Source organism: Trachurus trachurus (genome assembly GCF_905171665.1).
Source record: "Trachurus trachurus genome assembly, chromosome: 19".
Lineage (NCBI taxonomy): Eukaryota > Metazoa > Chordata > Actinopteri > Carangiformes > Carangidae > Trachurus > Trachurus trachurus.
Genome location: NC_139913.1, coordinates 23081038 through 23107134, shown reverse-complemented (window position 1 = coordinate 23107134; position 26097 = coordinate 23081038). Strand labels below are relative to the sequence as shown.

Genomic DNA, 26097 nt, shown 5'->3' with positions numbered 1-26097 from the left:
CTGTTTTGTTAGTGAGGTATTCGGTAGGGTCAGTGGCAGTGCAGGTATGTATAAGATATATTTTCCGCTTTTATTTTGAAGGTAGAATGTTTGGTTGTTCTGGGCAGTTTCACATCCTGTTTAGGGTGGTAACGTCACTAGATCACGTGATTCATTGATCTTTTGCACCTTGCCAGAGCGATAGATATAATCGCTCTGCACCTTGCGAATGAACTGTATTAACCCAGTCAGATATTATTATTTGTTTGTAAAACCACATGCCTTTGTAATAATACAAATAATTGCAAATAACTAAGATAATTTAACTCATTCATTTCCTTTAAGAGTTAATATCTTGCAGGATTAGAAAAAAAACATGCAGATGTATGTGAGATTTGGTGATTTGCCACAATGGTGATCCAAAAGTACAAAACCCTTTGTCGTTGAGACAAATAATCAAAAGCCAAAAATGTCATACCTAAATTTGGCACCATAGAAAAATCAGGGGTCGTCAAAGCCAACTTTATTCTCCCTGACCTATGAATATCTTCACAAAGTGTCATGACAATCTGGGATACTGGGAAATTGGAATATACATACACACACACACACACACACACACACACACACACACACACACACACACACACACACACACACACACACACACACACACACACACACACAACATATTCATAATATATATTTATTTATATAATTTATATGCAGTATTTATAGAAAATAAATAGTGATACCCACCACCCCAGTGTGACTACATGAAAGTTAGTTAAATCAAATTAGTGGCCTGCAGAATTTGTCATATAATCCTTCATTTACAGTAACTGTCAAAGTTTTGTTACCCTAATTGGTGTGGCTCCAAATTTTTCAGATGTGTAAATGCACAAAGATAACTGGCCAAAAAAAAAAGGTTGATGTTTGATGTTGTATATCTTAATCTTCCCATTAGCACAGATCATTACACCGTTATTAAACAGCTAATTAAACTTTATCATAGTTTCGATGGTGTGAAACTGTTGACACAGTTAAAGGCTCAGGAGGTAGGTGGTAATAATTCATTGGCTGAGATTTGTCTGATGACAGTGTTGTCCTTTTCCTTAAAAGGTGTTTTTTTAGTTTCCATTATTTTGTCCCTTCAGTGCTGTACATGTTTTGCAATAATGCCAAATCTACAGTATTAGATTTTCCTTTGGATGACCTTCAAGTTCTCTAGTTTTGACCATTATAATTATTAATCATCATTTGAAGGTACCTTTTCTAACCTTGACAGTGCTTCATCATATCCATTTTACAGTCAGTGTGCAGTCAGTGCTCTACTGGTCTCTCACCCATACCCACCACTTAAACCAACAGACACAGTGTCGTACGAAAGATAGTGGATTTTATTTGTGCTTCTTTATTTTGTTACAGTGGAGACACAGACATTGTCACAACAACAGGAGAGAAACAGCAGCGAGAAGGAGGAAGGAGAGTCCAAAACAAAGATGTTTTACTTTTGTTTCTTTCTTTCCTGCCTCCCACCCACCTTCTTTCACCATCTCTTTCTCTATTTACAAGATTTAAAGTTTTAGAAAACCATGCTTTCCTCTTTTCTCTACTACTTTCGTACCGGTGCATTAGAGAAGGAGTGACAGATTTTTTAAAAAGAGGGGTAGGGAAACTATTATAGCACAGTACCCCCACTCTTTTACTGTGTGCTCCTCTCTAAAAGAAACCAAGGGACAAATCCATTAAACACTCTGTGTCCGGTTAAAAGACTAACATACCACGAGGGTCAGGCTGCTTACTTGTTTCAAGCAAGTTACTGTGCATGCACCATAGCACCCAAGAGACTTTTTGTTTTACTGACCGCTGTATACACTGGACTGCATAACTACACGTAGGTATGATGCATGCACTGTTGGCCTCAGCACAGAAGGACAGAATGAGTGATGGGAGGAAAAGGAGGAGGAACAAGAGGCAGGGACAGAGATAGAGAGAGTGTTTCGGTATCACAAGATTATTTTTATTGAAAATAATCCCATGTTCCCCTGTTGGTACTCACACACAAACACCCCCACAGCCTTCAGTCCTCTCACTGAGTATCTCAATAAAGGAGACAAGTCTTTTTCGTAGTGAGCTGGCAAGCGGAAAGAGTGACTGGGGCGCGAGCGTATGCAAGGAAGCCATGGTGTCGGAGACGAGGGAGTGGGTAGTTGGTGGAGTGCGTACGGGTTTGAACGGAGATGGAGATCTTGAGAGAAGGGTATTTACTCCTCCTTTTCCTCTCCGTGTGTGATGACGTAGCAGATGTTCTTGTAGTCCACATTGCCAGCCACATCAGGGGGGAAAGCAGCCCACAGGTTGGTCATCTGTAGAGGGGAGGGGGAGTAAAGAAATGACTTATACAATCCGGAACGGCTGAGGGGAAACGACAGAATGTGTAAACTGAGAGAGACAAAGGGGCGGATGAGCTCACCTCCTCAGGAGTGAACCTGTCGCACTGGGTGGTCAGGAGCTCCTCAATGCTGGAGAGGAAAAATGATAAAAATATAAGTATCATCCTTTCTCTGAATCAAGGTTCATGCCACAAAGAGCTGAATGGAATAAAAAGTCAAAACCCTCACAATTCCTTCTTGATGAAGCCGGTGGCCTCGGGGTCCAGGACCTTGAAAGCGCTCACGATGACGTCCTCGGGATCAGCACCTGGAAGAAAAAAAAATCAAGCCAATTATTTTCAAGTATAGAAGATTAAAGATTTAAAAAAAAACTCAAAAGATGAAAGGGTGCATTGAGTTAAGCTTGTGTGTCGGCGCACCCTTCAGCTTCTCGCCGAACATGGTCAGGAAGACGGTGAAGTTGATGGGGCCGCTGGCCTCCTTCACCATGGCCTCCAGCTCCTCATTCTTCACATTCAGTTGGCCCATGGTGGCCAGCACGTCCCTGAGGTCGTCCTTGCTGATGATGCCATCTCTGTTCTGGTCGATGATTGTGAAAGCCTGCCAGGGAACAGTGAGATAATATGTTAAATACATTCACTTGCACCTGATTTGTTGCGCTGGTTTCCATACCAGAGGCCTGTCACCTCCTCAGATGTCAATCATGAGCTTGACAGCTATCGACTGAAATCAAGCCAATTAAAAAGTGAAAAGTGAGATTCTCACATGTCTCACAAGTCTTCATCATTAAGACTTGCTTATGACAATTATTTGTGTGAGGTAGCCTGCCAACATAAACAAGTAAATGTTGAGCTGTTCTCCACTTCTCTCCCCACATAGCTGGGCGTACCACCCTATGAAACCAAAGATGGCATTGGAAACCTTTTGGGACTTGGCAGCTGGTCGGCCACTTGTCTTTCTAAGGTGTTAAAATGGTCTCGGAATGCCGGACAAGCCCCTTGCGACATTTAAGGAGACGGTATTGATTACAGCTGTCACCTGCCTCCCACCCACCCACACGGACCCCCTCCTTTTTTGCCTCATGACTACATCTTCAGTCACACATGTTCTCCTACATCTTGGCGCCTTTGAAGGGTTAAGCCAAGCTACTGTAGCCCCTGTATTGTCTGTCACTTCTACATGGATCTTGGAAGAACGGCCCGGTTCATTCTCCTGTTGAGTTGTTTTGAAGCGTATTTAACCTTCGATTTACGAACATCAAATGTTGTCTGGTTCTTTCTACCTCCGACCTTCCCTCTGCTCCCCAGCTGCTGGGCAGCATTCCAGTGGGGTCACAGAGCGAAGGTCTGGAGTCTCTGAGGAGCATTGCTGAGCTACCGCAGGGGAGAGGTAGCTGCTGTCATCAGAAAAGCTCAGATTTACTTCCCTGTCATGCTGATGAGGACATTTTTGCTGTCATGTAGGTCTATATCGTACGGAAGCTTCCTCACATTACCTCTGAAGTCAAATGATACGAGGAGTCATCGGTTATATGAGCGCTGCTATATGTACTTTTTCTCTCCTGGTCTTGAAGGACCTCAACTTCCTCAGCTACGACTAGAACAGTCTGAAGTGTGCAAAAAAATCTTACCTCCTTGTACTCCTGGATCTGGCTCTGCTCAAACATGGAGAACACATTGGAGGATCCACCTTCAGCCTGCTGCTGTCTCCTCTTGGCCTTCTTGGGTGCCTGAGAAAGGACAAACGGTAAAATACACGTCAAACAAACAAAGTATGGATCAAACAAATAGATCCTGGCTAAGAAATGCAAAGACTGTAAACGTCTTAACTGCAGGTTTTAGTTACTTCTACACACATTTTCAAATTGCTAGAATAAACAAAAACAAAATCTCCAAAAGAAGCATTCAATTTCTACTTTTTGTGGATTTTGACAAACTCCCATCAGAATCTCACATGTGTGTGTTTTTCTCATAAAACAAATCTGATTATTTAATTTCTATTCCATTGTTTAGTAAAGTCTTTCATAATGGCTTTGGGGGACTACAATCTTAAGGTATTGATCCCCAATCACATAGTATGTCAATATTTGATCCTGGTTGAGGATTGAGATGTTAGCCAAACTCCAGCGCAAGCCAGCAGATAAAAGTGAGACTGGGTCCACATCCACAGTTTGGGATACTCAGTTTAAGAGTCTCCTATACAATTTCACTTGATGGGATGTTGGTAATCCAGATAGCAAATGCATCAGTGATGCTTTCATCTCATCAGATTTAGTGTTGAGAAGATCCTAGATCCCTAGAGACTGTTTCTTCCAAGGAACGTGGCCACACTCACCATCTCTCAAGTTTTTGGGGTTGTTGTTGGTGGTCAAGAAGAGAAGCCTACGCCAAGCCGATGTGACTGACATGTAAGTATTGGCCCCTTGGGGCCTTATATACTAGCCCACAAGGGGCTAACTTTAGCCACACCATCAGGTTTGGAAGGAAAACAGAGCCGAGGGAAAGTAAGAGAAAGAGGGAGGAGCAAGAAGGAGGTGGGTCAGATCGGCTTACCGATGCTCCAAAATAAGCCACAGGAGTCTTGGAATGAGGTGAATTCAATGCCAACATACAGGCCTGACTTTGGTGTCATCTGGACTAATATGGCCAAACTGACAGACTGGACATGCTGACAGACAACTGAACTGTCCCCGTAACCCTCCTTCTTCTTGTTCTTCCTCCACCTGACAGTCTGAGAGTCTTTGTTGTGGCTATTTTTGTTTCTTTTCCATTCACTGTGACAGAACAAAACCCAGTGAACTGTATGAAGACGAGCCATCGCTGCTTTACCCTCTCCATACACATTCGCAGACCTGTGCCGTTGTCCTGCAGTCAGCCGGACCAACGCTTTCTAGTAATTAACTTAGCAGGACGCCCTGAGCGCCAACACTTATTTGTGGTTAACATAACATTAAATCATCGCCTGTCTAAATGATAGGTTTGGTCAGAGGTTTGGGCTCACTATCAGATAGTAGTAGTAGCCATCAAGGTTTATAAACAGTCATGAAACTTGAAAACCGTTGGCTGCTGGACATTGGTCCAGATCCAGTAATGACTCTCAATGAGTGGGCCTCTGGAAACATGGACTGTCCATCAATGAGAAATGAAAACACTTCTTTGACACTGATCTAGCTCACAGGAAAATTAGTTTTAACAACTTTTAAATTTAGTTTTGAGGAAGAAAAATTATAGAAACAAGGACAGAGCTGTTAAAATGATAATTTATAATACATTCAAACTCCAACAGGCAGTGTGTCAAATGTTTTTTTGTTTTTTTTAATCTGATTCCGTGGTAATTAGTCAAACAGCAAATGATGATTGGGCTAAATGAGCAGCTTTCCCACTACGGACACACTAATTTGGGATGCTCCAGGAGGTTCCCAGTATAGTTGCTTTGGAATAGGGAGACAGTGACCCACCCACCAAACGCCATATATGAGCTACATAGGCTGCCATCAATCATGTCAAAGCACAGCTTAGCTATGTATTGGAAGCAGCAGCAGCGCGAACTGATCTTGTATTTCAACACACATAATATGACCCAATTTCTTCCAAAGGGGAAAAATATTTATAACTGTTTTACAGCGTGACTGTTTTATAACAAGCAATATTTACAACATGTAACTTAAGTGATTGTATCTGATCAAACATCTCGACCACTGCTGGTGTGAAATCAGAGAGAGATATTTGCAGAGAAGCTATTAGAAACTGAATCCTACGTGAAGAAGGTCGCGAGCGGAGAAGCAGCCACAAGTATGGGCTTGAAGGTGAAAAGAGAGGGAGAGAGAGAGCAAGACACAGAGGGAGAAAGGGTCCCAACTCCAAGCTCTGTCAAAGACCATAAAAACAAGACAGCTGTGGACTGAAATAGCTCTGTCAACCCCCGTCATTCTCTTTCTCAGCCATTCTGACTCTCTTCTAAAATTCAACAGACTTCACCCTTCTTGGCCTGCTGTGCCCCCCCACACAACTGCTGTCTTTTTTTTACCCACAGTCCCCGGGACTGTTTTGGAAGTTTAATTCAACAGTATATGAACAAGTAAGAGCTCGATATCAACTAATTACTAATGAATACGCCCATTTTTGTATCAAAAATAAACACCTGTCCAGTCAAGAATGCTGGAATTACATATTATCTTTAAATCAAACATAAAAAGTGGTACAAACATTTGGTGTCAGTATAAACTGGATATAATATATTTTGAGGTTGGCAGTGCTGGTTGGACAAAAAAGATATTAGGATTTTACTGTACAGTTCTGGGAGAATGTGATGGGCTTGGGTTCATCCTTATTTATTGATATCGTAATTGCTAAATGAATAATCTGTTAATTGAAAAAAGAAAGATTATTCAATCATGACAATAAACCAGAAAAAGGCATCCTAAGGTATCACCTCAGCACAAATACATCAGAAAGATGTTGTCCCATAGCCACTGAAAATTGTGTGTTTTCAAAACTTCACCTGAGGAAATCTCTCCACTGTGTTAAGGAACAAAGCTCACTGGAGGACGAGATAACAAATCATTTAATGACATGATGAGTGTAAAAAAGAAACCACAACTACAAATATGTACATGTCTTAAATATATCGAAACATCTTTCATTCTTATTCACATTAACAACTTTGCAATGTAACCATTGTCACTGAAATGTGGGTTTAGATGCTTCACATTTTTATCCAAAATCGATCAGATTTTCCTCTGCTGCAGCTTCACCTGCTTGACCTCTTTTTGACCAATTAGCGATCAGTTCTTTGACTTCTTTTCCAAAATCTTCATGTAGTTTACTAAAATCCTCCTTGGTGTCTGGGCAGCCCCCTAACCACTCCCCCATGGGTGGAGCAGGAGTGTTGATAGGCATCACATTTGCACTCCTCTTGGGCCACAGTTTGGGTGACTTCTTACTGGCTGTTTTGGATGAAACGGCCAGAGTTTGAAGCGTCGGACCGGAGCTCAGACCAGATCCTGCTCCCACGGGCAGCGTGGACGTCTGTCTGCTCAGCGCGGGTGAAGGATATCCTGCTGCCGGCGTTGTGGTGAAAGGGTTGGTTGCTTCACTGGGTAATGCAGCTAACGCATCTGAGAAAGAAGCAAAGACACACTGAAAAAACTCAAAATCTTTCCAAGAATATTTGTCTTATTTCTTGTCAAAATGTCTCAATTTTAGTCAAAACTAATCTCTTTCCACTTAAAATAAGACTCATCACCTAAAAATTAACTTGTTTTTAGATAATTTTCACTTGTTTCAAACTAATTTTCAATTGAAATAAGTTGTAAAATCTGCCAGTGAAAGCAAGTTTTTTTGTGCTTGTAATAAGAAAGGAAAACTTGCTCCACTGTCAGATTTTTCTACTTATTTAAAGTGGAAAATTTGCTTGAAAAAAGTAAAAAGTGTCTAAAAACAAGCTACTTTTTAGTGTGATGAGTCTTATTTTAAGTAGAATTAGATTTATTTTGACTAGAAATTAGACATTTTGACTAGAATGAAGACAAATATTCTTGGTAAGATTTTGAATTTTTGCAGTGCAGACAGAGAAATAACCAAGTTATATGAAACTGCACTCATTCGTTTGGCAGATGAGGTTTCTTGGTTGAGTGTTTGGCTCAGTGACAAAATGACACGAGGAGGAGACATGGACCAAATCATCACTCCTACAATCAATTATCCTGATCCTCTCTGCCACCTGAGCTGCAGCCACTCTGGAGGTGTAAGAGAACATCTCACACACAAACAACACACTTCAAGCTCTAAAAGATTTGATGAAAATCCACTGTTGTGAAATCACAAATCCGTGTTAATCCCTCTTACACAGTGAAAAAGTGTCCGTCTGCAGGACACATCTAGTCCATGAGACTGTTTCATAAATCCACATAATTTAAATTTACTTCTAAATCCAGGCCACAAATGAACAATTACATTTTTTTATGCATTTTAATTGTCCCCAGTAGCCTACTAATAAGAATGACCTAATTGTACACTTTTATTTTATTTTATTGTATGTTTTTTGTCTTGTTTTGTTTTGCTCTGCCTTGTTGCCACTGTTTTAACACTGTGAAGCACTTTGTGGTTTTTACCTGCGAAAGGTGCTATACAAATAAAGTTTATTATTTTCAAGGAAAGCAGCAAAACAAGAAGATAAAAACTGGTTGTAGTGTGCAGTGTATAAATTTCAGTCTATATAAACAACCCTACATTAAAACCAACCTCTTTTGAGGTTGTGTAAATTAGATACAGGAAGACCACAAACCACGCCTTTAAAAACTACCACAGACTTGAATCAGCTCGTCTCTGATCAAGCCTTAGATGGTTAAAAACCTGTTTATTCCACTGTACCACGATGTACATGGCATCTGATGTGCAGCAGTGAACAGTGATGCAACCCCTCGCTCTCACAGCTGCTCTCTGGAACAAAGGCCGCTCTCTTTCACCCAGACACAGATAAAGACGTCCAGCCTCTCCCTCGTCTCTCACCTTTGTACTTCTTCTCCATGTCCATCACCAGCAGGGCCAGGTAGCTGTGATTGGCCGACAGCAGGGCCTTGATCCAGCTCTCCTGACTGGCCTGGTCCTCGGCGGCAAACTTGTACTTCCTCAGCCCCGGCTCGCTCCACAGCAGCGAGAAGGCGAACTGCTCCTCGGACTCGCACAGCTGGACGGTGCAGCCCTCCAGAACAATCACGCCTATCAGGTCCCGGTCCGACGGCCTGTCCTTGTAGAAGAGGAGGTTCCCCTTCAGCACAAACCAGCGCTTCTGATAGGAGGTCTTTATCTCACCCTGTGGGACAATCGTGTGTTACTGACTCCCTTACAAACGGCTCATTTGCTCAATTCATTACCCAACTGCTTTGATGAAATAACCGTGTTAGTGGGAGGTCAAAGGTCACACTGTCACAAAACTCAAAAGGAAAACAATCAAAACTTTAATCCAGACAGTTTTAGTATCTTATTTGATCATTTTATGCACTTGAATTTACCTGATTTTACTTAATTGTAGCTTTGTCTAGTGTTAAGGTAGCTACTTTGGAGATGTGTTTAAATAATTTCCCCATGTAAATATGGCCCTATAACGTTTTTAATCATTAAGAAACAACCATTTCCTTTTATTTTCAGATATATATTCATCTTATATTTTATCTCTTACATGATCACAATTAGTGCATATTCTATTTATATTGTTATTTATAATGATGCGTCTCTATGTCACTATATGTCTCTGCGTTGTATGTTTTTACCTTTATGTGATTCTATGAGCTGCAACCCAAATGGGCTCTTTGCACAACTCCAATACTTCCTGAACTTAGTGCTGCTCCTTCATTTCCTGTCTTACATTATTGGACAACCTGATTAATCCAGGTGTGTCTGACCATTGCGACTACTCAGACACACCTGGATTAATCAGGTTGTCCAATAATGTAAGACAGGAAACAAAGGAGCAGCATTAAGTCCAGGAAGTAGTGGAGCTGTGCAAAGAGCCCATTGCCCTTTGGGACATGAAATAAACTGAACTGAACTGAACTGAATCTTTTTTATTACACAAAAGATAAATACATCCCTATTGTATTTGCATGGCAGCTTTTACAGGGCTGTGCAATCCAAGTGCTTTTATAGGTGATTAAGGTGAATAAGACAGTCCATAAAACACCCATAATGTGAAAAGCAAGAATAAAATTAGTTAAAGAGATCATAAAAGATGATAAAAGCATATAAAACTATAACATAAGTAAGACAAAGTAAAATAAAGGAGAACATTGTAAAGTATGCTCTAATCCCCATACATGTAATCTACTTCCTGTTAGATTTGAATTACCTTCTTGTAGAGGAAACCCTCCTTGTCCACAGGTGAGTTGCAAGATTCAAAATAGGTGACAACTTTTTCATCAACCTTCATCTCCACATCACAAGCTGCTCAGGGCAGAACCTGACACACATCAAACACAACAAAAAAGGAAATATAATGCAGCCTTCACTTCCACATTTATCACAATGATAGTGTGTGTTAGGCTACTGATATTAGCGGGGGTCACCGCTCGTGTGTGTCTGGGCGCCAGATAAGCTCCTTTTTCCGCATTTCGACGAGGAAACGCTGCACAGCTTGGTCAATGTTTAACACTTTGAACACAAACTTAACGTTAACGTTTGACATTTTGCTGGAGTCGTGCCAACCTGACCGCCATTAGAATAACCCGCTCCTAGTATCTTTTTTTAAGGCGGTTTTCGTCTAAACATCTGTCTGCGCCATAGTCTGTCTTTCGGTTTCTCTCCCTAACTTATTAGTTTACTATCGACCAAAAAAAGAAAGAAGCGAGAAGCAGACACTTTCCCACATCCTATTGTCTCATGGTTACTCACCTTTACTGAAGGGTGTATGTGTGTGTGTTTCAGTTTCCTCCGAGGGTGTGTGTCAATCACTTCCTGGTGTAGTCTAAAGGTGAGGGCAGCTCCACGTCAACAGCACAAACACACACTAACTTACTACAGTCTGGGCAAAAACAAGCTCAGCTGCAACACCAGAAACAACCAGTTCTGATCAGCGTTGGTTTCTGTCTCAGCCTACTTCTGTGCTTTCTTTCTTTCTTTCTTTCTTTCTTTTTATTTATTCCAACCAAGGCAATTTCACAATTTGACAATATCATCACAACATTTCTTCCATTGGTTGGAAGGGAGCAGGGAGAAGATACATCTTATATTGCCTGCCCCTCACTCAATATCCAATTTTCCAAGTAATCTGTCACTGAGCAACATTCTTGCTATAAACATACAAAACAGCATTATAAGTATCATTGGCTACATTTATCATAATTTCTGATTGCTATTTCCTTAAGCATTTTCTTGGCTTGGAATACATTAGTACAAGTCTTCAATTCATTACTTTGAGAGTTCAAAGTATTCAGAAATAATTCAATGATTCTCATGTAAATGCTTTTAAATGTAGTTACTTTATAACTTTACCTATCCTCTCAAAGATGATCTGCATTTTATATGTAGAAGTTGCATGAATGTATTATGTAATCAGTATTGCAGTATTCTTTGTTATTGCAGTGAACATTATGTATACACTGTTCATATTTGATGTAATGTGGCTTTGTTTTAAACTGATTGTCAAAGAACTACAGGCTGTTTGTATTGTACCTGTCTGATGTTTGAAATGTAATTGAGGTTTCTAAACTGCTACCATGTGTCTCTGTCTCTGTGGTGATGACATACAGTTTTTGCTGTGTGTGTGTGTGTGTGTGTGTGTGTGTGTGTGTGTTAAGTCTATTGAAGTTGGTGCTGTGTGTAAGTTCCTCTGTGAAAATCCCTGACATCTGTTGTGTAAAGTCAAGTTGATACACGTGATAATTATTTACACAGTCTAGCCTTATAGTATTACTCGACCAAAATAACTCACAGTGAAAAAGGACACACAACATCCACCCAGGGGAGGGGGAGAGGTGAAGTTTGTTATTCTTTTTTTTAATGATTTAAGCCATGAGAATAAGTTCCCAGAAAACACATGAATCGTTTCCCTTTGTTGCCATTCAAGTGTCAATCAATGTACTTATCAGTCAATTTTTTAACATGAGACGAAACATTTGATACACAACAGGTGTTACACTATATAACACAGCAGCCTGTTCTGTACCTGTTCGGCTCAGTGGACAAACGATGCTTGCTGTTGCTGCACAGTATTGATGCCTTATTGATTAAAAGAAGATAAATCATGATTAATAACATTACATTCTCTGTGATATCATAGTTCCAATGCAGTTACATAAGGTAAAACCACACAACTCTTAAAAAAATAAATAATATATGTTATGAATCCATTCAGATACTGTCAGGTGTGACTTCACATCATTGCATCTCCATCTGTAAAGCATCAGCCTCTTTGGTAAAGTGATGACGTCCCACAGTCCTGTTTTATCACAACAGACTTTTACAAAGCAGCCATTTCATTTTCACTTGTCATAGCACTGCGAAGTAGCTTAACACAACTGGATATAGTCCTCTTTAATGTTAGGATAGGACACACTAAAGCAGGGATGTCAAACATGCGGCCCGTGGGCCAGAACCGGCCCTGCAGAGGGTCCAATCTGGCCCTCAGGATGAATTTGTCAAGTGCGAAAATTTGAAATTGCACATGTTTTCATCAAGAAATTTCAGGTGGTTCATAATATGTTTTGTAAAAGGATAGTTCAGTAACTGTAAAACATCTTATTAATGTACCAAAACAGAGGAAATTTTCAGTTTTTGAGATATATTTAAAAGTTATTATGCTATTACTTTTCTGGTCCGGCCCACTTGAGATTAAATTGTGCTGTTTGTGGCCCCTGAACTAAATTGAGTTTGACATCTCTGCACTAAAGTGTCTGTTGTTTTAGAAGGACAGACTTTAGTATTTAGCAAACAGCTGACTACATTTCCAAACAGCAAGGAGTTCATTCCTTGTAATAATTCCCTATGAGTTCCAGGAGAGTAGGGTTTTATGTACTGTAGTCTTCAGCTTATTATTTAAATATTTTTAAGGAAACCCACCCCACATTCACAGATTCTGCTTACTTAAATGGTCTAGTGGTATTAAAATCACAACTGTTGCTCTCTCCATTCTTGCTGTAACTGCAGTGTTTCTCCGATGTGAATCTTCTGGTGTCTTTTCAGGTTCTCCCCTCGGCTGAAGCTCTTTCCACACTGGTGGCAGTAGTAGGGTTTCTCCCCCGTGTGGACCCTCTTGTGTTTCTTCAGGTCTCCTGCCTGACTGAAACGCCTCCCACACTGTACGCAGCCGTACGGCTTCTCCCCCGTATGACAACGCTGGTGGATTCTCAAATTCCCGATCCTGCTGAACGTCTTTCCGCAGATGACGCACAAGTGCGAGTCATCTTCCCTCAAGTGTTCCCTCCGTATTTTTCTCACATCAAAGGTGACCCTGTTGTTTTTAGCGAATCCGTGCCTCCTGGGTAAGCTGTGACCCGAGTGGACAAAGACAAGTCCGTAAGGTTCAGCAGCGCTACCCTGCGGCCTGCCGGTCTCGGTCGAGCTGTTACGAGAAGAGTTGCAGCTCAAGTCCATACATCCGGTGTATTGTCCTTGAGGAGGCGGTGGGTCTGATGTTGTGCAGTCTGTTGACTCTGGTTCTGGTTTGATGGCAGCCAGGTTTACCTCAGCTGGACTAGTGGAGTGAGCTTTGCACAGATTATTCGACGAGGCGGGGGCGGGATCGCTGTTTACTCTGTGTGATGTTTGAACGGTCGATACCTCCTCAGTAATGTGTGCCCCCTCCTCAGCTGGTGCTTTGCAATGTTCTGTTGGCGCTTGTATTAAGTTACACTCCTCTTGTGATTCAGAGTTACTGTGGCTTTCCTGTTCGTTGCATTCCTGCTTCACTCCGTGGTCAGGTTTCTGGCTGCTCGCCGGATTTCGCTCCGTGAGAGTCACGCCTGGGTTGTACCTCTGAGCGGGACTCACATCCTGCCCATGATCCTGCGTGTCTTGTTTCTCTTCCATCAGTGGTCTACCTCCAGGTGGAACAGCTGAGAACGAAGTGTTCACTTTTAGTAACTCATCAAAACACCTGAATTAGAAAACCACTGTTGCATTTTCTGTCCTGATAAACATCTCAACGTGATTACAACTGTATTACAACTGTACCCACATGTGCTGTCATTTGCTATCCTGTCCTGGAGCTCCTGCAGTCGCCTCCTCAGACTCTCGTTCTCTCTCTGGGTCCTGGCTGTTTTCTCCTGGTACTCGGACACCGTCTCCTTCACCACCTCCAGAACCTCCTGCACCGCGTCCGTCAGCAGCTTGGCCACACGAGCGTTCAAACGCTCCAGTTTAGACATCCTGAAACAAAACAGCAGGGTAATGTACTGAAGACCAATCACGTATAACCTCCAGTAAAATGAGCAATAATCAATAAGAAATATATGATTTATATTTTTTAAAGAATTAACTTTAAAAAAAAACAACAACTGGAGGATCTGTTTTATCATTTCCCAGATTTCACACTGTTTTGTTAAACCTGACAGTCCCATCATGGTCTGGGCTTTAAAAACTTAAACTTTTACAAATGTTACAAAGATTACATGTAATTTACTGTCATGTCAGGTTTATCCTATGTACCTTTAGTCATTTTATCAGTTTATTTGCAGTGTGGCTGAACAACAACAATGGAATCTTCCATGTAATGTCATCTTTCTTTACAATTTTACACGGTTTATTTGATAATAACGTCAGATAAAACAATAGGTATCTAATTCTTACACTTAAATAAGTGTCAGTTCCCTATCTAGGCATAAATAAAGCAGAGCTATAGAGCTGTGGTACCTGAAGGCTAGTCCAAGTTAGCGGCTAGCTTATAATATAGTACACGTTAGCTAACACCGTATGCAGTAATATGTTTTCCTTTAAACATCCCAGAGGTCGGAAAACCCGGTCAGACTGTCACGTCATTAGCGGTATTTTAACTTCTAATAAATGTCCAGCCTACTAAACACATTAAAAACTAGTTTTAAATACTGTAAACAACATTACAAAGCACGAATACAGACGCGTGGTGACGATTCACAACTTCCGGAAACAAAAGCGGAAGTACGTCAGTTGTCTGGTTGGATTTCAAAATAAAAGTCGGTGTGGTATTAATAAACTGCTATGACAGCCTCAAGTGCATACATGATATTCCATACACGTAAGGCACATTCACAGATGCACTTAATCCATAGATTACATCAAAATAAAAAATTTATATGCAACCAGACTACACAGGGTTTCCTGGTGATAAATGAGAAACATCAAATACTTTATCTAGTCTGGTTGTTTGGGTTCACTCATTTGGCAGATGCTTTCCCCAAGACAAATGGATTTAATTTTTGCATTTCCAATAATACCCCTGTCCCATAAACCATTTTTTTTTTAAATTGCACATCCACTCAGGAAGGAAAAGGAAGTAATCATTCTGTTTCGAAATGCTCTAATAGTGTTGGGAAACACATTGTGTCATCTGTGTTTGTAAGGAGATATAATGTTGCAGCAACATATATTCACCCTACCTGACAAGGATGTGTGCAATTTACTGTTCAAAGATGGTGCAGCAAGGGTTTGCCAACTTTTAGGTCATACATTTACCTCGATGTGGGCAATACAGCACAATTTACAATAAAGAAGGTCCAAATACTTTTATTTGATTTTAAAAATGAAAGTGGAGGTTCATACTAGAAGCTCCAGGACACAGTAAATAACACAGTAAACAAACCTATGAACATCTGACAAACAACAGTAAGGCAGAAGGAGCAGGAATTATTTGATTGTTCTGAATTTGACACATGCTCTACAATAGGCTTCCTATTTTGTTTTGTTTTTAAAAAAAGAAAATAAATAGAAGGCACATTTAATCATGTAATAAATAACTAACAAAGCTACATAATCTTCTAAAAAAGGCTGACCAGCTGACCTTCAAAAAATGACTCATAGAGAATCCAGCACTTTGCAACTTTACATTAAAGGGATAGTAGCATTTTTTTAAAAAGTGGGGTTGTATGATCTACAAATAGCCCCTAAGTACTTTAATTGCAGTAGAAGACTCTCTGCACTCCTCCCGTTAGCAACGCCAGCCCATAGCCCTGCCCAGAGATTTACAACATACAGTGTTGTGAACAGACCCAAAGAAACGGCCTATTTTCACGGCCTAAAAGAGGTTTTACCTGAAAGAAAATACACAGTTCCATTGTTCGCTATAATATAATTTTTTCCAGCTCCTCAAAGTGCAGGAAAAACGCAGTTTTTATTTGGACCAACCAACTCACGTATCCCTCCGCCCATGGTTAGTGCCCGCTGATCAGCAGTTGGTTAGGTCCAAATAAAAACTGTGTTTTTCCTGCACTTTGAAGGGCTGGAAAAAATTATATTATAGCGAACAATGGAACTGTGTATTTTTTTTCAGGTAAAACCTCTTTTAGGCCACGAAAATAGGCTGTTTCTTTGGGTCTGTTCACAACACTGTATGTTGTAAATCTCTGGGCAGGGCTATGGGCTGGCGTTGCTAATGGGAGGAGTGCAGAGAGTCTTCTACTGCAATTAAAGTACTTAGGGGCTATTTGGAGATCATACAACCCCACTTTAAAAAAAATGCTACTATCCCTTTAAAAACTGTCTATTCAGTGTCCTAAATACCACTTAGATGTGATCGTGACAGTGTTGGTTTGGCTGCTTTGCATCAACACAGCAGCCTCACAGATGTGTTTGGAGATGTTTCTTCATGTTACTGGAGTGGCTGAAGCTTTTCCCACAGTGGCTGCAGCCAAAAGGCTTTTCTCCCGTGTGGTAGCGCAGGTGCACCGTCAGGTATCCCGACTGGCTGAAGCGCTTCCCGCACACCGAGCAGCAGTACGGCTTCTCCCCTGTGTGCACCCTGTTGTGTTTCTTGTAGTCGCCTGCGTGCCTGAAGGTGCGACCGCAGAGCGAGCAGCAGTAGTTTTTGCGGATGTTCCTCTGCGGAGCTCCTGAGACTGCGCCGGCTGCTTTAGTGTTTGTCTGTTGTTGTTGTTTTTCTGCGCTGATACAGTTTGTAGCTGTGTATCTTTGAGGCAGTGGTTCCTCTATGCTGTTGTGACCCAGACTGAAGATGGCCCCCGAGGCGCCGTAGAGCCCTGAACTGTTTAAACTGGGCTCTAGGTGTAGTCTGCTCAAGGATGCTGAGCTCGTTGCAGCATCTTCATAAAAGTAATTTGTGTCTTTGTGCGTGACGTCCTCATCAGATGTGGGCTCTACTTTCAATTTATTTGATGTAAAGCTCAAACCAGAATCATTTTCATCAATATCAATCGCAATAACGGGGTGTTCATGTTTTGTGTTTGTTGCTGACATCCCATTGTCAGTCTCACTCTTAAGAGTTCTCTGTTTGCTCAAGGTGTCTCTGCCTAAGTGTGGTCCCAGTGTAGCTTTAGGACAGAGACGGGTGGCTGCTTCACGCTCGGGGTCTTCAGATGAATCTGCGATGACAGGGAGGAGTTCAGCGTCCTCCTCCAGCTCTTCTCTCTCCATCTGTTCCTCCTTGGTCTGATGGGTTGCAGTGGGAATCTGTGGCACAGTTCCTCCTGCAAGACAACAAAATATTCAGTCAATCAGTAGGGTAGACCGAGTACGTTTGAGACACTTTTTGCTTTTCCATTTTTGAACAGATATTGCAAAAAAAAACTATACACTGAAAATAAGTGATTTTTCATATGCTGTTTAATTTGTCTACTAAGTTATTATTGAAGAATATCATTTATTATTTGTTTATTTTTTCCACAATCAGGTCATAAACATGAGGTGCATTTTTACGATGATGACAATTTGACAAGATATTTCAATATAAATGTATTCCTCTTCAAAGTCACTACGCACCTTATTTTTCTACACACAGTTACACACATTGCACATTTTCTTCTTGCACTAAAATCAACGCTGCCAATTTGTTTTTGTATATAATTTTGTACATCACATTTTATTTTATTTGCTATTGCTATTTTATTATGTATAGTTTGTTCTTTATATTTTATATTTTACTATTTTATTATGTATAGTTTATATACTTATTCTTTATATTCTTATACTATATGTTGTTATCGTCACTGTGTGTCTGTGTAATGCTGCTGCTGCACTGTAATTTCCCAGATTGGGATCTATCTATCTATCTATCTATCTATCTATCTATCTATCTATCTATCTATCTATCTATCTATCTATCTATCTATCTATCTATCTACCTATCTATCTATCTATCTATCTATCTATCTATCTATCTATCTATCTATCAATGGAATATTATTGTATTATTAATATAAATATTATTATATTATAGTTATATAACATAAAATTGTAATATTAATAGTATATATTAATATAACACTGTTCAGGTATCGCAAATATTCATTGTTTTTCCCATTTTCTTTGTTGTTTTGGTCTTATTATGACTTATAACATGTTATCGTAGCCTACACTGCACAACTTAACAGTGATGTGATGTAATAACTCTCTCAGAGTCACAATGTCTCAACTGTACCCCTCTGACCACTTTGTGTATTTCTCTAGATTGTGCAGTGACCTAACATGTTGGGATAGCATGAAATGTGTGAGTTTTTAGGGCACAAAATAACGTTTGCAATGATGTAAGTTATGTTTGATGGTCACAAAAGGATAATAAGCTATTCATTGTGGAGGGGAAGGGGACATGGTAAAGTGAAATTCCTACCCTAGTAAAAAGACTTTTGCTGATATCTTTGGACTGGAGATGCTAAAACTCTTCAAATTTCCCACAACCAAAGAGGATGCTACTGTAATATGCATGTGCTGAGTAAAAATGGTGCAGCGCGGGCAAGATATTAAGGGTGTTTCAACTGTACACATGTCTCAACTATACTCACTCCACCCTATTACACATTTGACATTTCTGGGTGCAGGGTGCTCAGGGTGTGTTGTCTTATGAACTCTCACCACTGCGCTCCACCACGGTCATCTTCTCCTGCAGCTCCTGCAGCCTCCTCTTCAGACTCTGGTTCTCCCTCTGGGTCCTGGCTGTTTTCTCCTGGTACTCTGACACCGTCTCCTTCACCACCTCCAGAACCTCCTGCACCGCTTTACACAGCAGCTTCTCCACTCGGGTGTTAAGACGCTCAATTTTGGCCATCTTTGTGAACTGAAAAGAAAAAAAAAGGGAAATGAGTTTAAAGTGGATGCATGCAGGCAAGACTTTCATTTTTTCCTAGTAGATCTTCACTGATCATTTACATTTTATTCACATTTCACCATTCAACCTACTGAAATCAGAGAAAAACACAGATTTTATACCATATATACTGTGTATAGTAGATCACTAGGATTTATAATTCAATAGACGCTATGACAGCAGTATTACAGTTAGATCACATGTTTGTATTAACAAAGGAGGAAGAATCATACCTTAATCCCGATGTTATGCCCATGAAACACTGCTGCTGTCTTCTGTGGGTCTCAGATTATCTAACGGTGATCCGGACGGAAACGTTCATCATTGTTTACAATATTCACACTGACGCAGATACTCGTATTCTAGTAAAAATAATCAAGTCAACTCAGGACAGATCGGGTGTTGATTTACGATCGATGGATGTATCGATTACATTCAGTCAACGCAGTCGGAGACTAAAAACGGGTTGTAAAATACATAATCCCGTGGATTGTTTTGTACACGAGACAATGTCCGCTTCGTGGGTTTTAACAGCGGCTGTCATTCAGTGGTAGGTGTGCTGCTGCCATCTACTGGTTGATCTGCAAACAATCTGACAACCTTCACAAGAAGATGCTTAAAGGGATAGTTCAACATTTTGGTAAATTGGCCCATTGCCATAATCGCTATAGTCATAGCAGTACCTTTAATTACCTTAAATTACCTTTAATTGTCGGTGCAAGCTATTTTTAGAGCTGCAAGCTGCTCAGAGCTAAGCTATGGAGGCTCATGGAATTTCTTGGTTTCCCTCATCAAACTCACCAAATACACAATCCAACAACTCCACAACGCTCTGGTGGACAAGTTGTGACCTGCACATTCACCACGCTATGAAATAATGGAGACAGAGTTGTTTTTAAGGTAAATTCATGCAAAATCGCTGATGCACGTTCCCGTTGGGGGCAGTTTTTCGGCAAGCAGTCTCTGCATTTACCTCTGAAACAACTCTGTCTCATAACGTTGTGTTATTATCTCATAGCGTGGTGAATGTGCAGGTCACAACTTGTCCACCAGAGCGTTGTGGAGTTGTTGGATTGTGTATTTGATGAGGGAAACCAAGAAATCCCATTAGCCTCTGTAGCGTAGCTGTAAACAGCTCGTGGCTCTGCTCTGCCGTTCTAGAAATAACTTGCACCAACAATTAAAGATAACAAACCTACTGCTAAAACTATAGGGATTATGGCAATGGGCCAATTTGCCAAAATGTCTAACTATCACTTTAAAAAAAAAAAACACACACACACACACACACAATTTGAGATTCTGCATTCCTCCTCGTTTTATTTTTTTTAGTAACTCTTGAGATACACAACTCAGAGCACATCAAGCTAATGGCAGCTTACATAACAATAAACCATGACTTGTCATTTCAGCAACAGATTGCAATTACACAAACATAAAAAAAGTGCTTTACGGTCTTGTTACATATCAAACCCTTTTCCCTAAATTCTTTTTCTTTCTTTCTTTCTTTCTTTCTTTCTTCAAAATACATAAAAGAAGCAGTTGCAGGACTTGAACAAAATGGCAAAAAAGAGAGAGAAATCACATACACAGTTCAGACCAACTACGTAGTGAACTCTGTGCACTCATACTCAGATTGTTTTTCACCTGTGAAAGTGAAAACAGTGTCCCTGAAGGCAAACAGGCAGTGTTGTACTCATGGCTGTCCCTCCGGCTCAGTCGTCTCCTCAAACAGACTGAGCAGGTTCTTTGGTTCAAAGTTGGGTCGAGGTAAAGCCTCCTCCGCTTGGACCCAGTTGCCGCAGCGTCTCTGTGAGGACATGGTGGACGCTGAGTGTCGGCTCTGCGCAGACTTTTCATTCATGCTTTCTGTGTGGGGGTCTGCCCGTATGGGGCTGGCGCTGGGGGTCAGTGTGTGGAAGGAACCATTAGTGTGGATGCTGGAGGGCGTCAGAGCCAAGTTACAGGGGGACCAGTTGCCCAGGTTTAGGTGTGTGGGTGTGTGGGCAGGACTGCGACGATGGCGCATCGGCGAACCGGGGAGAGGAGTGGATGTGCTGTCCACAGACAGTCGGGATTTGACCCTGTGAAAAGGAGAATATGCAAGAAATTATACTGAGCATCTGACAGAAATGGAGGATGAAAATGACTGTGTTGACAAGATGGTTCTCTACCTGTGTGAGAAGGTGGGGGAAAGCTCTGGGTCTGTGCGATCCAACAGAAACACTGCGTCGTCCTCTGGGCTCCCTGAGTCAGCGTGCATGGCACCGAGCGGCAGAGTTAAATCCTTGTTCCAACTGTCCTTAGGAGGAGTACAGGGCGCCGGCTTGTCTCGACCAGGGAGGAAAGACAAGTGCAGGGAGGATAGGAGTCTGTATCCGTAGCACACCACCAACTGTGGAGGAAGAACAGGAACATTTCATTTACATTAAATCAATATTTTCAGAGAAGCATGTAAAGGGATAGTTCAACATGCAAAAATTGGCAAATCGGCCCATTGCCATAAGCCCTATAGTCTTAGGAATAGGTTTGTTACCTTTAATTGTCGGTGTAAGCTATTTTTAGAAGACAGAGTTTTTTTCGAGGTAAAACCACTGATGTGTGTTCCCGTCGGGTGCAGTTTTTCGGCAAGCAGTCTCTGCATTTGCCTTGAAAACAACGTAATGTTCCGTTATTATCTTATAGCGTGGTGAATGTGCAGGTCACAACTTGTCCACGAGAGCGTTTTGGAGTTGTTGGATTGTGTATTTGATGAGTTTGATTAGGAAAACCAAGAAATTCCATTAGCCTCCGTAGCGTAGCTCTGAGCAGCTCGCGGCTCTGCTCTGCCGTTCTAAAAATAGCTTGCACCGACAAATAAAGGTAACGAACCTACTGCTATGACTATAGGGAATATGGCAATGGGCCAATTTGCCAAAATGTTTAACTATCCCTTTAAATCTTGTGAGCTTTTCTTTTTGTACTGTCACAGTTCTGTAAATAATTCATTGTGATTTTCAGTTTGCTCCTCTGTCTTGGTAAAAGCTTGCCAGATGAAAACATGAAGTCACACTTTGCAAAGCCAAACTTCACAAGTTCCTGTTTGAAAAGTGTGTGAGACAGCTGACCTGGCAGAGAGAGCTGAGTGTCAGCACAGCCTCAGTGACCATCAGATACATGCGTCTCTTCCACCTGTGTTTCCTGACAGCGGGTAGGGCGAGGAGCTCAGAGACTGTGGGTCTCTCTGAGGGCTCTGGGGCCAGCATCATCTGCAGGACTGTCTGCAGCTCAGCGGACAGGCCTGCAAGCACAGATGGAAACGGTAAAAACATGAGTCATGTCATTTCAATAAAGAAAAAAAGAAAAAAAAAGTTTATGAGGTCTTAAAGAAAGTGGGTCTCACTGCTGGTAAACTCTGAGGGGAGGCAGCCTTGTCTGAGCTGTTGCCAGCCCTCTCCGCCATTTGGAACTTCAATATTACAGGCCAGCTCCAGAATAGAAACACCAAGACTAAAATGAATAAAAATGAGAATATTAAAGGAATTGTTCACTCAAAATTGGAATTTCACACATTATCTACTCACCCTCATATGGACTAAGGGCTGGGAGAAGTTTCAGAGTCCTCCGTGGCTTCTCTGAGTTACAGGGGGTCTCGGCGTAGCAGTGCATGTCCATATAACGGTTGCAAATGGATACCAACTGTCTTCATAACAAAAAGACACACCAAAAAACATCCAAATACCTCCATGCTGCTCGTATGTAATGTCCGTCTTGTATTGAAGCCCCGAAATGTGAAATTGTTCCGAAAAAAATGAAATAAGTCTATATTTCAAGCTTGTTTGCAACGGAAGCTCCTCTTCCTGGTCTGTCCAAATCTCGCGAGATTTGCGCCGGCGTCAGTGCGATTGCTGACTGTTTTCTGGTGTGTCTTTTTGTTACGAAGACAGTTGGTATCCATTTGCAACCGTCATATGGACATGCACTGCTACGCCGAGACCCCCTGTAACTCAGAGAAGCCACGGAGGACTCTGAAACTTCTCCCAGCCCTTAGTCAAGTGCAATTTGAATTTTGGGTGAACTATTCTTTTATGGTACTGAATTAAATCAGATCAGTGAGTTACGCATTTATGGATATCATTCATTCTGACAGTACCTGAAAACATCTGCTGCAGGCCCGTATTCCCCTCGGAGAAGCTCAGGAGCCATGTATCTGGGATCTCCCTCCTGAGCATCCTCTTTCACTTTCCCATCTACAGGCTCTGCACTCTTCTTTTTGAGCTCGAGCAGCAGTCCGAAGTCTGCAAGCTTCAGACGACCAGAGTCGGTGATGAGGACATTGGCTGGTTTGAGGTCCAGGTGAACAAAACCGAGGGAGTGCAAGTGTTGCAGAGCCGAGAGGAGGTCACAGAGGTAGGCCCACGCCGAAGGCTCGTCTGGATTGGAGGTTTTTAAAAGAAAGGAACGTCAATCAAGATGCACAGCACATTATGTGAATCAAAAACCAATGTCAGCATCTCTGCATTGTTGTCTTTTTACTGTAAGACCGACCCGGGCCAGGAGGCTGGTTCTCAGCATGGAGCAGCAGGCTGGTGCTACACAGCTCTGTCTGAATGAACAGTCGGCCACACTCCTCCCAGGCTGCCACAAAATCCAGGATGTGAGGGTGAGGACACAGGCGCTCGTGGTTTCTGGCTTCCCTCACACTCCGGTTCCTCTCGCTGTTACCTCTGAAGCGGTGAGCGGAGCGCTTCACCGCATACTGGCGACCATCCTCGTTCCTTTGCACCTGGAAACACACAGAAAGCACTTGGTTTTCTCTTCTATTTCAAGATCTACACGTGATAATCTTAGTCACAGAGAAAAATAAACACTTACAGGGATATCTGAATTAGTATTGTGAAATTCCCTAGTATAAAATCACAGCTCAGATGTTCAAACTGTCAAAATGTTGCATAAATGTGTGACATAAATTTTCAATCTAATCAAATTTCAGGGATGTTTTTACTGTAAAGGGTCAGAGGCCGTGCTTATTAGTTTGCTGCGGTTTTTAAATTTGGCTTTAAACTTAACCTTCGACTGTTAATTTATCACCCTTGCATTTTTTGTCTCCACATGTGGAGAAATTTTTTGTCTCCACATGTGTTAAATCTACAGTAGATTTATCACAAAATTGAACTGAAGAACTGTTTAAATGACATTAACATATAGAAACAGCAACATATGGTATAATGCATTTTTAATATCAGTTTCATACACATAAACCAACACTAATTTTGTTTTACTCACCTTGAAGACCTCTCCGAATGATCCTCTTCCCAGTAGGCCCAAATTAGTAAAGCACTGATTGAAATAGGATTGCTGTTTGCTGGGATCATATACAGAATTTGGAGGGGGGGACTCTCTGAGGGAACAAGACAGGGGTGTCCAGGGGGACGGGTGCTGGGGGAACATCCTGCTCAGAGGGGGACATCCCTTGGAGGGCGGCAGCGGGGGCAGAGAATGTGAGAGTCGGCTCGGGGAGGAGTAGGACGAGGTGGACACAGACGACAGGGAAAAGGGGACATGCCGCTTCTTGAGGGAGAAGGACTGCTCTGCATGGGAGAAGTGGGTGGGGAGAGGGAGAGACACCCTGGACACCGTGGTCTCCACCGCCACCGACATCGTCTTGGCAACGTTTTCAGGTCCTTTCCTTGACTACAGTGCTCTGCAACAGTCAAAAGAAGAGCATCCATGGTTAACTGATGGCAATGGATGCACCAGTGCTATTTGTTTTTGTCAAGTTAGTCTTTCAAGCTCATACAAAGTATTAAAAAAAAGCCTATTCAGTCCAGCTCTTAGTGTTGTTGTACTCACAACAGATCTTGGTCTCAAGACTGGTCCTGAGACCACATTTTCAAGGTCTTGATCTTGTCTTGAAATCGATTAGAGTTTACTTGGTCTTGCCTTGGTCTCAGTATTTTTAAACGATTTTTCCTCAAGACCAGTCAATACCACAGCTGCAGGGACATCTGTCAGTCGCTCACTTTGGTTTATGTAATGTAAATCAATAACTTTAAGATAATAAAAATTGTTCAACAAAGGTATGCTTATGTAACCGTCTGATAAACTTGGTTGCACCATTGTCAAGTGGGAGGAGACTTGAGCAGGCTCTGTGCTGCTGTGTTAATCTGTTCAATCCAAACTTTATTTCAATTAATTTCAATTAAATATGGTGTTGTAGACTTTTATATAAAATCATCTTTTCTTTTTAGATGTGGAATAATGTAAACATCAGACCACATAATGATTATTATTAGTCCCGTCACTGAATACAGTAATGGTCTTGAAAATGGGTTGGTGTGTAGGTGGTCTTGACTACAACACTACCAGTTTCACGCCCATTGATACAATCTGATACTAAGCAGGCTGCCTGACAGGTTTTCAGCCGGTTGTCTCCTGTCCTGTCAGTCTCAGTCTCAGTCCAGTCGTCCTGCTGTTCTTGATGGGTGAGCTCATGTGAAGACCAACAGGTCTGTCCTGCCTGGAGACAGACAGGGGCGTAGAGACCCACTGCTCGCCTGACACGTCTGACAGCGTCGACCTTTAACTATAATCTAAATTTCAGTGATGTTACTGAATTAGCTTTGTCTAATAATATTATTCCGCCCGGTTATTCGTTTGTTTCACTGACAAATGACACCTTGCGATAAGCATGTTAGTTAGTTAGTTAGTTAGCTAACGTTAACCGAGGGCGGACCCTGCCACCATCCACAACATACAACACAACAACATTAGCTACTAGCTAACTTACATTAAAAATAACGTCCTTTAACTGACACTTTAGCGTAAGGCGAAGAAGCGTTGAACTACATTACCACACAGACCATGATAATAATCCAGTGTTACAGGCAGAGACTGTCTTCATGACCTCGATAGTCGCGGCTGTATCCAAATCAAACTGCTCGTACAGTACATCCTCCTCCAGGCATGAACGTACCTGGCGCCAAATTCTGAAAGTGACGCGCAGCCGCAGCGTAAAGAG

At 41.6% G+C, this 26097-nt stretch overlaps 4 protein-coding genes across 6 annotated transcripts; all 4 read right to left on the bottom strand.

The window, feature by feature from the left end:
- Positions 1 to 1555: 1555 nt before the first annotated feature.
- On the bottom strand, positions 1556 to 4842 carry mylpfb (myosin light chain, phosphorylatable, fast skeletal muscle b). Its single transcript, XM_083994191.1, has 6 exons — positions 4710 to 4842; positions 4006 to 4104; positions 2795 to 2975; positions 2604 to 2682; positions 2456 to 2504; positions 1556 to 2348 (listed from the first exon to the last, which is right to left on the bottom strand). Exons 1-6 carry the CDS (start codon positions 4710 to 4712, stop codon positions 2247 to 2249), a joined length of 513 nt encoding a protein of 170 aa, XP_083850317.1. The 5' UTR covers positions 4713 to 4842; the 3' UTR covers positions 1556 to 2246.
- A 2117-nt stretch (positions 4843 to 6959) lies between these two features.
- LOC311002732 (sesquipedalian-1-like) lies at positions 6960 to 10812 on the bottom strand. Of its 2 annotated transcripts, XM_083994187.1 has the most exons (4): positions 10763 to 10812; positions 10221 to 10331; positions 8885 to 9188; positions 6960 to 7491 (listed from the first exon to the last, which is right to left on the bottom strand). In XM_083994187.1, exons 2-4 carry the CDS (start codon positions 10299 to 10301, stop codon positions 7088 to 7090), a joined length of 789 nt encoding a protein of 262 aa, XP_083850313.1. In that variant the 5' UTR covers positions 10302 to 10331; positions 10763 to 10812; the 3' UTR covers positions 6960 to 7087. The 2 variants fall into 2 exon arrangements, with proteins under 2 accessions (XP_083850313.1, XP_083850312.1); XM_083994186.1 differs by lacking the exon at positions 10763 to 10812 and having other exon boundaries at positions 10221 to 10717.
- A 1072-nt stretch (positions 10813 to 11884) lies between these two features.
- LOC311002720 (uncharacterized protein) lies at positions 11885 to 14961 on the bottom strand. 2 transcript variants are annotated; one of them, XM_083994172.1, is made up of 3 exons: positions 14720 to 14961; positions 14046 to 14236; positions 11885 to 13923 (listed from the first exon to the last, which is right to left on the bottom strand). In XM_083994172.1, exons 2-3 carry the CDS (start codon positions 14233 to 14235, stop codon positions 12977 to 12979), a joined length of 1137 nt encoding a protein of 378 aa, XP_083850298.1. In that variant the 5' UTR covers position 14236; positions 14720 to 14961; the 3' UTR covers positions 11885 to 12976. The 2 variants fall into 2 exon arrangements, with proteins under 2 accessions (XP_083850298.1, XP_083850299.1); XM_083994173.1 differs by having other exon boundaries at positions 14944 to 14955.
- Positions 14962 to 20658: 5697 nt separating this feature from the next.
- On the bottom strand, positions 20659 to 26053 carry pkmyt1 (protein kinase, membrane associated tyrosine/threonine 1). The gene is made up of 8 exons (XM_083994156.1): positions 25940 to 26053; positions 24363 to 24780; positions 23625 to 23862; positions 23230 to 23509; positions 22480 to 22586; positions 22205 to 22377; positions 21272 to 21492; positions 20659 to 21181 (listed from the first exon to the last, which is right to left on the bottom strand). The coding sequence occupies exons 2-8, from the start codon at positions 24735 to 24737 to the stop codon at positions 20794 to 20796; spliced, it is 1782 nt and encodes a 593-aa protein (XP_083850282.1). The 5' UTR covers positions 24738 to 24780; positions 25940 to 26053; the 3' UTR covers positions 20659 to 20793.
- Positions 26054 to 26097: the final 44 nt, after the last annotated feature.